Source organism: Perca flavescens, chromosome 7 (assembly GCF_004354835.1).
Source record: "Perca flavescens isolate YP-PL-M2 chromosome 7, PFLA_1.0, whole genome shotgun sequence".
In the NCBI taxonomy this organism is placed as follows: Eukaryota; Metazoa; Chordata; class Actinopteri; order Perciformes; family Percidae; genus Perca; species Perca flavescens.
Genome location: NC_041337.1, coordinates 5,805,186 through 5,822,847, shown reverse-complemented (window position 1 = coordinate 5,822,847; position 17,662 = coordinate 5,805,186). Strand labels below are relative to the sequence as shown.

Below are 17,662 nucleotides of genomic sequence, written 5' to 3'. Positions count from 1 at the left end.
CAGCCCTTTAAAAATTAACCAAACGAAGTAACACAGTTCCGAATATTATAGAACGGGTGTAGTGACTTGTGGGTCCCTCCTATTGTCAATTTCTCTCATGGTAGCCACCATGCTCCATTCTTGCGTGCTTTTAGTTTGAAGGCAAAGTCACCAATTTCCGCTTTTTCCCCGGCTCGAGTCTGCGCAGTAGAGGCGGATTAGAGCAGGAATAACCTGTCGTTTCACTGAGATGTAGAGCAATTTTCCATCTTTGTTAAATTTCTCTTGCAGGTAATGTGTTCAGTCTTTGAGTTTACACCTCAGTACTTACATTTGGTACGACTTTCAGTGTGTTGGTAGCCGTTAGCCACATTTGCACATTCATTTGTTGCCTTGTTGTTGGCTTTCGTCGATAGCACTTCCGCATAGAAAACCATGGCTGGTCCTCAAGAAGACCAGAAATTCTGCTTACAGGAGGTGCTCGATACTTTCAAGTTATGTTTGTCGGAGAAAAAAGACGTCTACCTTGAACACTACGTAGCTGGGTGGCGTGGTCTTGTAAAGTAAGTATACTGTGCTCATACTACACTCAGCTGTAACAGTCCACAAAGTGTCATTGAGGTGTTAACAAACTCTTTTGTTTATCCCTTTAATTAGGTTTCTGAACAGCTTGGGCAGTGTGTTTGGCTTCATTTCCAAGGATGCTGTCAACAAGATCAATATCCTGGTCACTTACCTGCACGGTGAGAACGGGTCTCAGTATGTCACTGTCCAGTCAATGGTGAAATATGAGCTGGACAATGAACTAGTGGACCTGACCAAGAGAGGCAGTCATCCAGAGTCCGGCTGCCGTACCTTGCTGAGGCTCCACCGGGCACTGAGGTGGCTGGAGCTCTTCCTGGAGCGCCTCCGCACCAGCAGCGAGGACAGCAAGACTTCGGTCATGTGTTCAGAGGCCTACAATGAGTCTCTCTCCCAGCACCACCCTTGGGTGGTCCGCAAAGCAGCGGGAATGGCCTTTTGCGTGCTCCCAGGGCGCCCCGCTTTCTTAGAAGTGATGAATGTGGGCCCCCCTGAGCAGGTGGTGGCCATGCTAGGGGAAGCTGTGCCTCTCATCTCTGAGGTGTACCAGATCACAGAGGAACTTTACGCTCAACAAAACCTGCTCGACTTACCATAGAGAGCCACAATTGCTATTATATGCCACTTCATACATTACACGATTAAATATGAAGGGCTGTCATGGTGGCTGCTACTACTGTTTGGTGATTAAAGGGTTATTAATTAAGCAAAATTCCACTGACACTATTCTATCTAGTACAGTATTACAATTTTTCATATATATAAGTACTGTTAATTATTATATGTGTGTATAATGGACTTCGTTTTTATTCAACTTTTTCGAGATGTATTGTTTTGAATTTAAGTAGATGAAGGGGAACAGTTGGGCCCATAAGTCTTTGCTCACTGCCAGTAGCTGTTTGTTTAAATTATTTATACAAAAATGTATAAATTAAATGAATCTGCAACCATTTTGACGATTAATCATTCAAGTAATTTTTCACAAACAGAAACACTAAATATTTGATGGTTTCAGGTTCTAGAATGTGCTGCTCTTCTTGGTCTTGCGCCATAATGAATGAAATATTTTTTTGGTTTTTGACAGATTTGCATATCAGCAAATTGATCATAAAAACAATTGTTAGTCACAATGTCATTTAGAACTGTTCCCAATCATGATTGCATTACAGAAATGCTTGTATGAAATAGTAGTGTAATAATAGGGCCATTAGGTCAAATCTTTGATGTTCTCATACCATATTTCATTCAAGTATTGACAGATTTATCTAATACTAGATTATCTGATATTGGACGATACCAGATATTGCATAAATTACCTTAGTCTTGTAAAAAAAATTAAAAAAAATACAGATAGAAGACCACCAGCAATCTGCAGCCAGAGTAGCAGTTTCCAAACCAATTCTTTAGTTAGCAGAAAGCTTTAAACATGGCAACAGTATGATATTCATCGTAAAGATTCAAAACAAGACTAACATTACGAGACAGATGGTGGTGGAACTGTGGATACTTAAATTTAAATTAAAAAAAAATATATAATAAACGGCAAAACATAACGTAGCTTTAAGAAAAAAAAAGTCACTTGGTTGATGATTGTGAATATTTGTGTTATGTTAGAGTTGAGGATTGATTATTGATTACCTGTTGTCTTAAGTAAAGTAAATGAGGACCTACTGTAGGTTATTCTGAAATTGGCCATTTTGCAAAATGACTACTTGTACTTTTGATATCATTTGATGCTACTGTCCTTACATTTGCATGCATGACTTTGTTTCTATTTCTGTTCAGTGGTACAGTGGTGGAATGTAACCAAATGAGTACATTTACTTAAGTACTGTATATACAATTTTTACATATGTGTTACTGGTGTATTTCCATTTTATGCTTCTAATCCAATACAACTCAGAGGGAAATATTGAGCTTTTTACTTCACTACATTTCTTTGACACTTAGTTACTTTTTACATAAAAAAACACATACAGTATATGTTTATGATATGATGCAGTACTAAACTACTAATCTACCTAGTAAACAAAGTATTTAAAAAAATAATTGGCTCCACATTGATGAACTCCACCTAAAGCGTAGGCCATAGGTCATAAAATCAGAATAATACAATATTCTATATTATAATTATATCATAATTATTAATTATAGGCCTATATATATATTAGGGGTGGGGGAAAAAATCAGTACAGCATAGTATCGCGATATTTTTCATGGCAATACTGTATCGATACACAGACGCCAAGTATTGATCTTTTATGATATATGTGTTGGTCAGTGTGTCTGCTTGACAATCCCATTTTGCAGCAATAAAATTGAAATGAGATGAGAAATTTTCCTTTGGGGACATCATTTTAAGTTGGAAAAAAAAGGTAATACATTGCAATATATCGCAGAATATTGCAATATGTTTAAAATCGCAATAATATCGTATCGTGACATAGGTATCGTGATGATATCGTATCGTGAGGCCTCTGGTGATTCCCACCACTAATATATATATATATATATAACACAGCATAATTATAATATAAAACTGTGAAAGGAGCCATTCAGCATAATGAGCACTTTGTTCTTTTTGATAGTTTAAGTACGTTCTGATGATTATAGGCTACTTCTGTACTCCTACCAAAATCACATTCTGAACTCGGGACTTTTAATTTGAATGGAGTATTTTTAAGACCATGGTATGTCTACTTGAATAGATGTATGTTCTTCCAGCACTGCGTTTACTGGCTGGGGTCTTAAACAGAGCTAATGTGTAATATTTTGTGGTGGACTTCAGTTCAAAATCATGTTTATAAGCAATTCTCATGCATGTAAGAAAAGCCCATTTTATTTATAGTGTCAAATCATAACAGACGTTATCTTAGTACACTTTACAAACAGAGTAGGTCTAGACCACTCTATAGTTTACAGAGACCCAAGGATTACCCCGAGAGCAATTGCATCTATTGCAGCGGTGGCGAGGAAAAACTTCCTTTTAACCCTTGTGTGGTGTTAGTGTCTGTTTTTCAATGTTTGCCAAAAGAAAAATCATGCTATTTTTTATTTATTCTAACTCAAACTCATTGGCCTTGGCTCATTTTCTGTGAAGAACATAAAAAATAACTTATTTTCAATGACTGCACATGGTACCAGGGCTGGACTGGGACAAAAAAATCGGCCCTGGCATTTTTGGCCCAGGCGGGCCACCCCCACTGTGATTGGTCAGACACATTCTCTGCAGACAGTCCTCTTAAAATATGCGCGCATTCTATGATATGAGTTGCCTAGTGTTCAGCGTTCATGTGATCGTTTTGGATCCTTCAAGAGGGGACTCAAGACTTATCTGTTGATCTTACACTTGAATAATTAATTCATTCTTAGAGTTATGATTTGTATATTTATGGTATTTTTATAATATTTTTATTATTGATATTGTATTGTCATTATTTTTATTATTACTATTTTGCTTAATATTGGCTTAGCAACTGTAAAAACAGTTTACTGTTAATTTTAACTACTGTAAGATTCATATTTTGTCGCTTTGGACACAAGTGTCTGCTAAATACAATAACCATAACTATAACCCTTCCCAAAAGCTACAATAAAGCTGAGAGTAGTATATGCCCTGGAAAAGAGCACCAATACATGAGAAGCTAATCAAGCCATTCAAGAACACTGATGCTTGTATCAATCTGTCAGACTCTACAACACCTGCACCACCCGATAATGTTGTAGTTTTTTTCGGGTCCTGTCTCAATCACCCACCACTCAGCATGGCTCTATGTATATATTTGTTATTATCTGTATTTATATTTTTCCATCTGTATTTATATTTTTTCCATTCCAAGTACTTACTTTTTCAATATCATTTATATTATGGTCACACTTAAATATAATTTATATTATGGTTAATTACTTTTGCTGTTATGTAATTACATATTTTTCAATCTAATTTCACGTCAATTACATTACAGTATTTTTTTTTGCACTGCCCACCTCAATTTACTTAAATACTTTTTATGTAATGTCACTTTACATTCATTCAGTGTTTTTTGCACATTGTCTGTTGTTTGCCTGTTGTTTGTTTGTTTGGTTGTTTGTTGGTTTGTTTTTATTGTGGAAACACTGCTGCTGTAATAAGTGAATTTCCCCATTGTGGGATGAATAAAGTATTAATAAAAGTATTATCTAATCAACACTGATTTTATAGATCACACAGACTTTTCAGCTACCCAACAGGCTAACCGCTAGCATTTTCAATGTAAGCTTAAGCAGTTAGGTTACCTGACAGCCACTAACTTTAATGTTACAGCCAAACTGCTTGTTGTCGTTATGACGTGACACGCGCGCGCACACACACACACACACGCGCGCACACACACACACACGCGCACACACACACACACACACACACACACACACACACACACACACACACACATCTTTTCCTCACTCGCCTCCTCCTCGCCTTCTTCCCTGACATCGTTGTTTCTGCTTCTCTGTATAGCCAGCCACCTCTCCTCCTCCTCGGCTTCAGGTAATGCTGATGTTGAAGCAGCAACTACAGCCCCAAACATGTCCGAAATTTTTGAGGACTCCGCCTGTAGATTCTTAATCTTTTTCTCCTCTAATTTCTCTGCACCTCCCTTGCACTTGGTGGTCGTTTGTCCATTTTAACGTGAATGCTAAACTTCCAGCATAACTATTACAGCTCGTCGTGTCTCAGGGCCGGGAGGCGTGGCCATAGTGGGATTTGTAAATTTGCGGCCCGGAGTGGGGAAGGGGGTTCCTGGATTTGATTGGGTCAGGCCAGTGCCAATAAACAAAATTAACCAATGGGCCGCTGTGAGTTCTTTATGGGCCGGCCCGGCCAAAAAATTTAAAAAAGGCCTATTTATATCAGCGATTCGGCCCAAAAGTCCGTCGGCCCACCGGGAAAATGCCCGGTATGCCAGATGGCCAGTCCAGCCCTGCATGGTACCCCCCCCTCTCTCCTCCCTACACATAACTATTACATATGAGGTGTTCGGGTCGAGAGTATTTAAATGTAGGTGCTATGAAACTAGGTTGTCTTTCTGCACCTGCTATTCCCACACAAAGTTACAAAATTGTTACACTTCAAGCACTTTCACCTGTTCTGATTAAGTTCTAAGAAATAAGCACCAATAATTATCAAAAATCTTGTTTCTCTCTCTCTCTCTCTCTCTCTCTCTCTCTCTCTCTCTCTCTCTCTCTCTATATATATATATATATATATATATATATATATATATATATATATATATATATAAAACCTTTTTATAATTGAATTTCCTTATTTTCTCACAAAAAACGAAAATGATCATATGGTCATAAATGTGATCTCACAGAGGTAAATGGCAAATATGAACCATAATAAATGACGTATATATCATTGGTAATTGAGCTAAAGTAAACATCTATTAAGTATTTTTTACATAAATTGTTATGGCTGTATGGATTTAAAAGCCTAATAATGTCGTGGTTCCACCAGACCCAGGAACACTGGCTGTACGTGTAACAAAAATATGAACCCCACACAAGGGTTAACAAGCAGAAACCTTGGACAGAACCTGGCTCTCGGTGGGCGGCCATCTACCTCGACCGGAGCCATGAAGTATTAGGGTGATAAACGTGGCTGAGTTATGTGTTTGAGCTGAGTTAAGAGGACCTGCAGGCTGCAGAACATCCCAGAACTGGAGGGTCACCCCCGGGTGCAAAATTACGAATTCAACTATGGCCACGCCAAGACCCGCCCTACAAAGCAACTCGATTGATTGGGGTTAGGCATTGACCTCGAGTGGTTAGGGTTAGGATAGCCGATTGGTTGGCGGGTCTTGGCGTGGCCATAGTGGGATTCGTCGGCCCCCGGATGAACCTCTAGCTGCAGTTGCGCACTTCCGACACCAGGGGTCTCCCCGCCCCCCTAACCCTATGCCCAAGTCGTCGTCAGGGCAACCAGACTGTCATGACAACCTCGCTGACGCTTAGCGTTTTAGGAGAGGCACTTCCTGCTGGGACTGCAAACGGGATTTTTTAAAAAACGTTTTTAACTTGTAAATGTAGCTTCAGTAGGACGCATCCGTTCTCCCGCGTAGCGAAGCCGCTTTTAAGACAACAGGGCATGCTTTTCTTCGACTCTTTTTTGTTGTTGTTGTTGTTGTTGTTGTGAAGAACTGAAGCCAAGAAACAACTGGGACTCTTCACTGGCAGACAGACAAGACTGTTCTGAACTCCAATGCAAGAGCGAACGCTGCCAGCTGGTTGTTATCGATGCATGTAACCAGGCCGAAGTCCTCCAAAGGGCGAAGCAGAGCGGCTGTAAACGCCTCTCTGTATTCGGGGGACCCTGGCGGCAGCAGCACCCAGAGGCCACCCGTGTCTCCAGATTCTCCCGTGTGCAGCAGGCCAGACAAGAGCCTCCGCTCCCAGTCCCAGCCCATAATGTGGCAGGCCGGCCAGCTGAGCCAGAATGAGGTTCTGCAGATGCTGCAGCACGCCCCCGCTGCTCCACCGCAGTCCTTAAACAAGTACAAGGTTCTGCCATGCATAGGGGGGAGGCAGTCAGAGGTGAGCCCCGGGACAAGTCTGGACAAAAAGATTTCCAAGCTCAGTCTGTCTGATGATGCTATCCATCGGCCAAGGCGCAGCCACGGAGAGTCAGATCCCCCCACAGTGAAGGGTGTGACCCAGAGCAGCAGCAGCAGCAGCTTTGAGGTGGATAAGAGGGCTGGGGTCTGGCCTAAGCCCCCTGATCCAGGATCAGTCCTTACCAAAGAAGCTGGCAGTTTGCTCCTAGCTATCCGAGCACCATGTGGCAGAAGGTTCCAGCAGCACTTTGAGCCCACAGACACTCTGCTGACGGTGAGAGCCAGCGCAGAGCTCATGTATGGAGCAAAGTATGGAGAGGCCTCCATTGAGACCATGGATTTACCACGCAGGACCTTCACAGACATGGATGTGACCCTGGCCCAGTGTGGCATCCGGAACAGATCGGTGCTGTGCATCTCTCAGAATGGCAGTATGGGGGAGCGTGAGTGAGCTTCGCTGATTTTTTTGCAGTTGAAGTCTGGCATCCTGGTGTTTAAAAAAAAAAAGAAAAAAAGAAATCCCTCTTCCACTCAAAAATGTGTTTCCCTTTTTGTTTCTTCTCTTGGATGTTTGAGCTCCACTGTGCAGAATGATGTGTGTGTGCAGTTTGATAACATCAAAGGCTGTTTTCACATTTGTGCTGCTACAGCATGATTTTTTTGGAGCCAACTGTGGATCAGTATGTTGGAGTTGGACACATGATAAAAGCCAATCTTTCAGACTTTTGGGGCTCCATAAGGTGCATTAAATGTGAATGTTTTACTGTTTTTTTTTTGTGGGGAAAAAACACATACTAAAATTATTATTCAAAGCAGACTATTTTTTATGACATAAAAACATGTCTGGATGGGAATTTTTAAGTTCACACAAGCTTATTTATTGTAAACTTTATTGACTATAGCAAATTAAGGTCAGTTAGGACCATCTATTCATCAAACTGATAACTTGTTTTGCTGCACTATTGCACAGAATGCTCACTAAAAGGTATCCTGTGTGGCTGTATATAACCACGAGTTCTGTTTCAGTTAAGCTGGACTTTATTCAAAACAGCAGGTCATTTTTATCTGCTGCCAGTTATTGACTTCGAGAAGAACATTTGATTCATTTGTGTTTATATGGCATTTCATACTAAAGCAAAACCAGAAATGCCGCCGACAAACGCAGGAACGAAAAGGTTTTCTTTGTTTATTTGTTGCCATTTTCCACCTCTTTTCATTTTGGTTGATGTTCTTATATGCCAAATAAAGTCTTTCATTAGGATGCAGAGGCACAGAAGCACATTACTAAGTTGCTACTATACGGTTTAATTAATAGTACTTTACTTGTATACAACTTTTGCCCAGCTTTCAAAGCGTGTAAACACAAATACATAAAAGTTATACCTAAATCCTGTGACTGGTTTTAAATTTGACAGACTTGTACATATATTTTGTCACTAGCGCAGAGACAAAAATAAATGGTGTGCAATGCACGCTAAACAGACGGAACAATAGGCCTTTTCCACAGAACACATTTGATGCGTCGCAGTAGGAACAGGCGAGCATGATATAATAATGAACAAAGTCCATGTCATTAGCAGCACGTTATTGCTCGTCTTTCAGAGTCAAAATGACTGCTGTGGAAAAGGCCACCTGCAAACAATCCTCACTTTGTTCTGAGCAAAGAACTGTTTATGAAGACTGAAAGTACCACGATATGACTAAAAACTCAGACACTAAAGTGCAGAGAACTTGGAGGTAACAGGCTTCTTATCTTTTGAACATATGAATGTATATTCCCTGAAGAAATATATTTCCATTGTTGTATGTTTAATAAAAAGGTTCTGAGCAACTGGTTCATTCTTTTAGAAATATAAATGGTTTAACTTGATAAAAAGGTGCCAAAGCAAGTTTAATATGCAATAATATATTTATTTTTTTAAGCACACAAAAAAATTAGCAACAGCTCTGGCTTCACAGTCATTGATCAAATTAAGTTATCAGTAAACCCGTCAACTACACCTACGACTGAAATAGGCATTTAAACCTTAAAATGCTTCAAGTCACTCAAGGATATTTTATCTGAACTCAACCTTGATCTATAGATGACACATCCTACAGTAAGAATTCACCTCAGATTATCTAACAAACATTATCACCACTCCTCTTCTTAAATGCCATTTTAACAGCTAGTGATTGCTTTATAGTCTCTGGGAGACAGCTTAAAAGGCTTAAGGTGACTTCAGTGATCAAAGCCGGACACATCAAATTAAAGAACTTTGGCAAAAATGACGGCCGTGAAATAAGTCTGCATAGTTAATATGTCTGCATTGTCAATATTAGTATGCATCTTTCTTCTGTAAACAATAAAATGCAAACAAACCCTGGAAAGAACTCAGGTCAAATATGAGGTAACACGTCTAACGGCGTCAGGATTTGGTAGTGCTCGTAGCGAAGCATTCAGCTGATCAGGCTTTCCATTTCTTCCAGATTGCTCGTGTCAAGTTTCGTGATTCTCCGGTCTGTGGGAGAAAGACGGAGAGATAAAAGTCACGTTTTGGAGCCTTAACATTTGGGCGTTTTTACATGATCAAACTGAAAGAAACGGGAACATACTGAAATGCATCTCAATTTGGTTGATGACATCCATGCTGTGTTTGCTGTCAACCATGTTGACGGCAAATCCCCTTCTGCCAAAGCGTCCTGTGCGGCCAATCCGGTGAAGGTAGGTCTCGTTGTCGGCGTTCCCATCCATGTCCACAGGGAGGTCAAAGTTGACCACAAGTGACACTTGTTCCACGTCAATACCTGTAATAAGCAGAACCGCAAATGGGTTGGAGATATATACATATATATGTATATACAGCCTCACCTCCCACCATGAAGACGTTCTCATTTCTCAGTCTCGCCCCTCACCCCTGGAGCACACGTTTGTGGTCACCAGGACCTTCTCCTTGCCGTTCCTGAAGCGATCGATGACGGCAGCTCTCTGCTCCACGGTCATTTCCCCGCTCAGTAACGCCACCTGGTGACCCTCGTTTGTCAGGTTCGCAGTCAGCCAAGCAGCCATCTTGCGAGTCTGAAGAAAAAGTACCTGCTAAACTGAATTGCTCATACTACATCCTGTCAAGTTTGGGGACATTTTCCTGGAATTGAAGAAAAGAAAAAAAAACGTATTTAAAGCTATAGGGCGTATAGTGTCCCCGATGAGGAATAATAAGTAATGACAACACCACCGCTGGCACGTCAATATGATACAGCCTTCTGTGATCATGCACGAGCCCACCCCCCCATGCAGTTGCTACTATGCAAGGATCAAATAAACATGACAGACTCTTCAGAAGAGTTAATTATCTTCACTCGAGCTTCTGCACGAGAAACTCACCGGATGACACAATCTTCGGAACACAGCCGTACTGAGAAACACAGCGTTGCGTGGAGCCGATAGTCTTAATTAGCTTTGTAGCAACTCATCTGGCAATGGCTTGAATGTAACTTAAATTTAAATTTGTTTTTGTGACAAGTCCTTTTCGGATGTGTTGTTAAGATCATACTTTGTTTTGGCTTATTCAGGATGTTCTACTGACAAAAAGATCTCATCTGTCAATTTATCAAAATTCAAGACCCCATTTACATTTGGCATTAACATGCAATCTGTATCTGGATATCCTATCTTGAAAAAAACAACAACATGTTAATGAAGGGTGTAACTGCATTAGAAGTGGCTTGGCTCGCTTTGTGATCAGATCTGAGCCAGGTGGAAATGCAATCCGTACTGTAACTGAAGAGTGACCAGGACGCACACTTTTTATTACCTTGACTGTGAAATCGGATGTTTTTTTTACGGATGCTGAACATTGACACGCAAATGTGAGTATTGACGTGTAGACGGTTGCAGGTGTTTGGTGTGGGGCGGCTGTTCTGCAGGTGTGTTGAACTGTACTGTAAATAGGCGGAGGAGTGAATAATTTATTACTCAGTTATAGGTAAGGTGCATTGGGGGGAGAAAAAAACATCCGTAATAACGGCAGGTATATATATAAAAAAATATACACATGCAGTGAATGGTTAATATGCTTTTATGTCCGTTTTGGTGAGCCCAATCAGCAGTGATTGTAGAGTGCATGTTGGAGAATAGCACGGACACGCACTTCACACTGCTAGCGGGTACACGCGCCATTTGGCAGAAAAGGGAGAAAAAAATAAATTAAAAAAAAGAGTCCGTCGCTGTCCGGAGCGACAGAGGGAAAATATTTCAGCCGGAACCGAAATGAGGAACCGAAATTTGCGTTCTACTGGCTAGCAAGTCTTGCCTCGCAAAATGTGATTTTTCAAAATGAATGCCTAATACTTGCTCTCTACAGGAAAAAAGAAGAGCCCAAACAGCAGCATTGCTTGCCTTCACGTGGGACGTGACAAGTTTGTTGACAAGTCCTCCAGCCCTGCCTAACTAATTTGCATATTAAGATCGGACCACAATGCAAGCACAATGGAGATAACTAGAACAATCACCAATACCAAATGTCTGTAGCGGAGCGCTTCCAGGACTCAAAAAATTAGCTTGAGGTGCTCTTTGGATGGGATAATCATAATGTAGAAACCAAAAAGGAAACTCCAAGGCACTCTCTTTTAGAAAAATACAAAGCCTTTATTTATGGCTTAGTCATCATAAATCTTAAAGTACTCCGACGCGTTTCAGCATACAAGCCTTCGTCAGGGAGTCCTAAACGCCTCTTAGTCCTTCCTATATAGAACACTTTGCATTCAGGGCATTCCAGTCTGTATATAACAAATACTGTTTTACAGCTTATGAAGTGGTTGATAGTAAACTGTAGAGATGACGTCACGCTTTAAGGAACGGGGTTATAAAAACACAACCCTCCAGAAAGCATACAGCCGGGCTAAGTCTGCAAATAGGATATCACTTCTACAAAGAAATCCACCTAAGCCAACAAAAGATAGACCCATTTTTGTTACCACATATAGTACAGAGGCAGACCAGATTAAGAGAATAATAAGAAAAAATTGGGGTATTATTGAAAGTGATGAGGTGCTTGGCCAGTTGTTTCCTGAGCCACCTTTGGTCACTTTCAGGAGATGTCCTACAATTCGAGACAAACTGGTCCGCAGCCATTTGAAACCAGAAGGCCAACAAACTTGGTTGGGATCTAAACCCAAAGGGTCATATAAATGTCAACACTGTAATCATTGTACAAATGTATTACAGTCTAAAACCTTTGTTGATACTGTATCCCTAAAACATTTTACTATCAACCACTTCAAAGTTTTGATTTGTCATCGTAATGAAGTGTGTACTAAGCGGGATTAGAAGAGCTGACTTACATGGCAGAAGATCATGGCCTGTGCAATGGTAAGGCTCCCATAAAGATTACAGAGTGCTGTGAACTTGTCCTCCTTCTCCCTACAGAGCACGTAGAACTGCTTGATTGTGTCCAGTGTCTCCTCCTCACGCTTCAGCCTGATGATGTTGGGATCGGGAACCACCTGCTCTGCAAACCTCCACACAGAGTCCTCAAAGGTTGCAGAGAAAAGGAGCATCTGGCAGTCCTTCGTCAGCTGTCTGTACAAAGAGGGACACAATGCGACAAGAGATGCTATTCAAACAACTAACGTTTTGAACAAATCCCAGAATACTGTGCATATTTTGGTTATATCACAAATCTTCATCTTCAATAACAGGTACACAGGCTATGAAGTAAACCACGCCTCTTTATTGTCATAAAACATAGAATTTTGTTTCTTAAATGAACATAAAATTGACAATTACCATCAACCATCATACCCCTTAAGACCTTAGCTAATGTTAGCAATAAATAACGGTTGAACAAAGAAATGGAGATTACGTAAAATAATTGTGTAGTAATTGTTACAGGCTTTTGCACGTGACAAAGACAGGTGTTATAATGGGCAGGTGTCTCGGAGAGGAACCCACCTATGGATCCGAATGCTCTGGTCCCGGTGGCCTTGCGTGGCGATCATCACATCAGCCTCGTCGAGCACAAACATAGTAATCTTCTTGGGGTCGATGAGCTTGTACTTGGTGCACCAGTCGAGGACTGTGCCTGGTGTTCCAATGACAATCTGCTCCTGCAACTTGACGCCTCGCTCCACTGAACAGAATGCAGAATTTCATGCAGTGACAACCAACACTGGCTCCCTAATGACTTGAAATAACCATTTTGCCGCCAATTGGATCAGATGTCATAACAATTGTGGTCACATTCTTACGTCTGTTGCCCCGAATGCCGTAAGCCAGTTTCACATCAGGGCACAATGCCCCCATTTGCTCGATTACTTGGCCGATCTGCAGAGCGAGCTCATATGTTGGCGCGATGCAAAGGCACTGAAAGAACCAAACAGTTTTTAAATGGTGAGTGCATATCGGCGTCAACAACGGAATGTGGAGACTGGCTGGCTCAGCAGATCACGTGTTATGCTTACCTGGGTCCACTTATTGTCCGGGTTTACATGGCTGAGCATGGCAAGAGAAAAAGCAGCAGTTTTACCGGTGCCAGACTGGGACTGGGCGATCAGATTCTGAGGTCTACAGCCAGAGAAAATACACACACAAACAGGGGAATAAATCACTGACAAACGTCACAAAAATGTTTTTAGAACTACTGCAAGGACAATAGTTGCAGTCCATTTTAGAGCTGCAACAATTAGTCAATCGGCAGATTTCAAGTAATTTTTAAAGCAAAAATATCAATCGTTTGCTGGTTTCAGGTTATCAGTTGTGAGGATTTACTGCTTTTCTCAGTTTTTATATTACTGTGACTTGAATATCTTTGAGTTTTGGATTGAGTGTTTGATTGAACAAAACAGGTCATCTGAAAACAGCAGCTTGGGGTCTAATTCAAAGATACAAATGGACTCAATGATTGATAATGAAAATAATAGTTGCAGTCCTAAATTGAATACTCCTTGATAAGCGATTAAGTGCTGTCAAGTAAAGAGTGGCTCAACCTCCAACATTCCTTCAAAATAGGGCACCAACTACTTATTTTGTGGATACATTTTTTTTGGATTAATTGAATAATTATTAAGTATATAAAAATGATAGAAAATAGAGAAAGAAAAACACAGTCCAAAGATGATGAAAAACACAGAGTCCAAAGATGATGTTGTCAAGTCACTCATTTTGTAAAATAAATTGAGCGTCCAGCATCAGCTGCTTGCATCTATGCAACCCACCTCCTCCCCAGCTCCACCTTGTTGTGTATAACGTGGCATAAGCTTCTATGTCATCGTTGCCGCTCTGTTCGTATGGGGGAATAGTCCTAAACTGTGCGAGCGTCCCCTAATGCTGCTGCTGTCCCCTGACTCTCTGCTTTTTCATAGTGCTCATGAAAGGTCAGGAGACTCCTCTGAACAGAGCCATACCACCAAATGACAATGACCAAACCTGACAGAAATGCAAATAAGTTCAATTTATAACAAAGTATAAAATAAAGAGCATCAAATCCTCACATTTTAGGGGCTTGAACAAGAAAATGTTCAGTATTTTTCCTTGTTAAACAACTTTAACAATTACTTGATTATATTATGTCTTATGTCTGTCTCTCTGTCAATGTCTTTTGTTTGTTTGTTTCTGTCTGTGAGTATGTCTGTTGCTGTATTTCTTATTTGTAAGCTGCAGACATCATTCTTACTGTTGTGTTTTTATTATGTCTCCCTCCTTCCTGTCTTTCCTCTTTGTGTTTTTTGGTCCTGGGACGCATTCTTATGTCTCAGCACATTGTTTGTAATTTGAAAGAGCACCATGGGATGGTGCTCTGCCACCCTGTGTGACTATACTAAATAAAAACATTTGATCGCAAAAACACAATTGCTTGATTATGAAAATGGCTAACAATTAATTTCCCAGAATCCAAGATCATGTTGTTAAGTCCCTCATTTAATTAAACCAATAGTAAAAAAGAAAAAAAAAAGAAAAGCAAAGATAATTAATTTAATGACATAAGGGAGAGAAGATCAACAAATCCTTACATTTAAATTGCTTAAACCAGCAAAAGCTTGCTATTTTTTCCTTGGGAAAGGTGTTAATTGGGAAAATAATTCTACTTTACTTTATTCCCTTATAATGCCCATATTTAATGCGGTCTTTTTTCAAACTTATCCTTGCACTGCTATATAGTTTTAATAATACTATGTCTACATATCTTTGCACTATTGGACTTATTTGCAATACCACCATGACAGACACTCTAATAGAGCACCTTAGCTACCCTGTCACTGCAAGCGTCTCATGCTTATACATACCTTGGTACATTCATGTGGATTATTTATTTAGGATTTTTTTCTGTTATTGTCCATATTATTCATGTGAATTTGTTTGTTTTTTTTGGTTATTTGTTCTTTGTTATTTTATCATCCTGTTTATGATGTATGTGATGTCTTTAAGCTACTGGGACCTTGAATTTCCCCTTGGGGATCAATAAAGTAAGTATCTATCTATCTATCTATCTATCTATCTATCTATCTATCTATCTATCATTTTGACAATTCATTTCCCAAATGAAAATGAACTCACGGCTGCGCCAACATCATGGGCAAGGCATTCTCCTGGATCCTGGATGGTCTGTTGAAACCCAGGTTGTACACACCCTTCAGTAGCTCAGGTTTCCTATTGGTCATCAAGTCAAAGAAGCATAGTGTGTGAGGAGGAAAAATAAACAAAAAAACAACAACAACAACAACAACAACAACAACATACATGTGTTTAAAAGTCAATGTCAAACTCACAGCCTCAGCTCTTCAAATGTCTTGACGGAGTAGAGAGGAGAGGTGGGGTCCCGCTGCAGGACCTCCACCTGGTTTCTGTTCCGCACCAGAGAGCGGCGGATCAGCTTATTCAACAGGGACTGTTCAGCCAGGTCCACTTTTTCTGCTTCTCTTTTCGAACCTCCATTTTCAGTCTTCTCTGGCAATATGTTGCCTGCAACAGGTGGAAACACCAACAAAACGTCAACCACCACAACTAGCGTTACACGGTAAAATGATTAGGTAACGTTGGTTAAGATGTTTATAAAAAACAGTTACCATTTATGTCTCCTCTTATGTTACGAGGACCACGCACTCGCTCAACTTTCTTTGAGAAGTCAAACTGTCAAGAGAAAATACATCATCAGCTTAAAAAAAAAAAGAAATGATGCAACAAACTGCGTGTGTAAAGCAGATAAGTAGCTAGCACATTTGGCTAACTTGCTAACGAACGATGAGCAAGTTAGTTAGCCCGTGTTTGATGTGACTTTTGGAGATGTTTGTCACTTTCAAACTTACCTGTGTGGATGGATTTGTGGCTTCTTGGACATCCACAGCAACCGCCCACGAGTCTTCGGACATTTTCAAACATTAATTGTGCGTTTCTTTCGAAAGAAACAACAATTTCTTTTTTTATCAAAAGTTTGATGTCAGCGTGAATGATGTGCGTCAAAGTGAAGTGACGACGTTCCGCTGCTCCTGACCTGGACCAACTGCGACCCGCTGGACCACACCACTGATGCTGCCTTCAGATGCATCGGAAAAATCGCAATTGGTAAGACCTGGGTCTACCAGAAGCAACCAATCGAAGTGATGAAAAGCAGAGAAATAGGACGCTACTGGTTACTTTAACGTCAGCTAATTTTAAGATTAATATTGTTGCATAGCTTGCGGTGAAATGGAAAAAAAAACCCTATTCACAATTGGGTTTACCCTTTAATGACTATTTAAAAATTATAACGATATAAGCTGTACATTATTTTTTTTCATGATCTTCTTATGCAACTGAAAAACAAATTGCCTATGTTTATTTGTTTTAAGAACGAAAAAGAAACACCTGAATGCATGAGATATTAGATTTACGAAGCTTATGAGGTGTACATGAAGGCACCGTAGCATTCCCACCCTGTTTGTTGAGTGAACCTGCTGACACACCCATTACAGACTACATAACAACTACATGATAAGGTAATTGACCAATCTAATTTTTACAAAAACCAGTAAATGCTCATGATATGCATTATAACAGATTTATTTTTCTATTTTACACTTGCTTTGTATTTCATAAATCTTATTTTTTATTGATGTCATTTGAAGTGTTTTTATATTTAGTTTCCTCATATCCCTCCCAGTTGTATTCTTGATTCTATATGAATCTGTATGAGTTGAAGTGTTTTCAAGTTCATATTATTTTATTTGTATGCCTTTTGTTTTGTTGTGACATGTAAAGTATTGAGAAAAGCGATCTATAATTATTTATTTTCATTATCATAGCTTTTTTCACAGTAGTGCTGCAAATAATGATTATTTTCATTATCCATTATTCTGTCTGTTATTTTTATGATTATTGATTATTATTTTCCGTATAGTAGGAGGGTTAAAGGCAACATTCCACTTTTATTTAGATGTTAGATGTTTTATTTGATGTTTTAACTGACTAATCGTTTCAGCTCCTTTACACAGCAGATGAACTCAGTGCTTGACATGGGAAGAGAATTAAAAGATTAAAACGCATAAAA

At 39.9% G+C, this 17,662-nt stretch overlaps 3 protein-coding genes across 5 annotated transcripts; 2 read left to right on the top strand and 1 right to left on the bottom strand.

Moving 5' to 3' along the window:
* Window positions 1-93: 93 nt before the first annotated feature.
* cptp (ceramide-1-phosphate transfer protein) lies at window positions 94-1,515 on the top strand. 2 transcript variants are annotated; one of them, XM_028582891.1, is made up of 3 exons: window positions 95-270; window positions 396-542; window positions 637-1,515. In XM_028582891.1, the coding sequence occupies exons 2-3, from the start codon at window positions 415-417 to the stop codon at window positions 1,157-1,159; spliced, it is 651 nt and encodes a 216-aa protein (XP_028438692.1). In that variant the 5' UTR covers window positions 95-270; window positions 396-414; the 3' UTR covers window positions 1,160-1,515. The 2 variants fall into 2 exon arrangements, with proteins under 2 accessions (XP_028438693.1, XP_028438692.1); XM_028582892.1 differs by having other exon boundaries at window positions 94-542.
* A 5,029-nt stretch (window positions 1,516-6,544) lies between these two features.
* ubxn10 (UBX domain protein 10) lies at window positions 6,545-8,911 on the top strand. Its single transcript, XM_028583800.1, has one exon. The coding sequence runs from the start codon at window positions 6,844-6,846 to the stop codon at window positions 7,609-7,611; it is 768 nt and encodes a 255-aa protein (XP_028439601.1). The 5' UTR covers window positions 6,545-6,843; the 3' UTR covers window positions 7,612-8,911.
* Window positions 8,912-9,050: 139 nt separating this feature from the next.
* Window positions 9,051-16,724, bottom strand: ddx19a (DEAD-box helicase 19a). 2 transcript variants are annotated; one of them, XM_028583692.1, is made up of 11 exons: window positions 16,443-16,724; window positions 16,203-16,266; window positions 15,906-16,098; window positions 15,694-15,786; window positions 13,602-13,704; window positions 13,389-13,503; window positions 13,093-13,270; window positions 12,483-12,720; window positions 10,056-10,218; window positions 9,756-9,947; window positions 9,051-9,661 (listed from the first exon to the last, which is right to left on the bottom strand). In XM_028583692.1, the coding sequence occupies exons 1-11, from the start codon at window positions 16,503-16,505 to the stop codon at window positions 9,600-9,602; spliced, it is 1,464 nt and encodes a 487-aa protein (XP_028439493.1). In that variant the 5' UTR covers window positions 16,506-16,724; the 3' UTR covers window positions 9,051-9,599. The 2 variants fall into 2 exon arrangements, with proteins under 2 accessions (XP_028439493.1, XP_028439494.1); XM_028583693.1 differs by lacking the exon at window positions 10,056-10,218.
* Window positions 16,725-17,662: the final 938 nt, after the last annotated feature.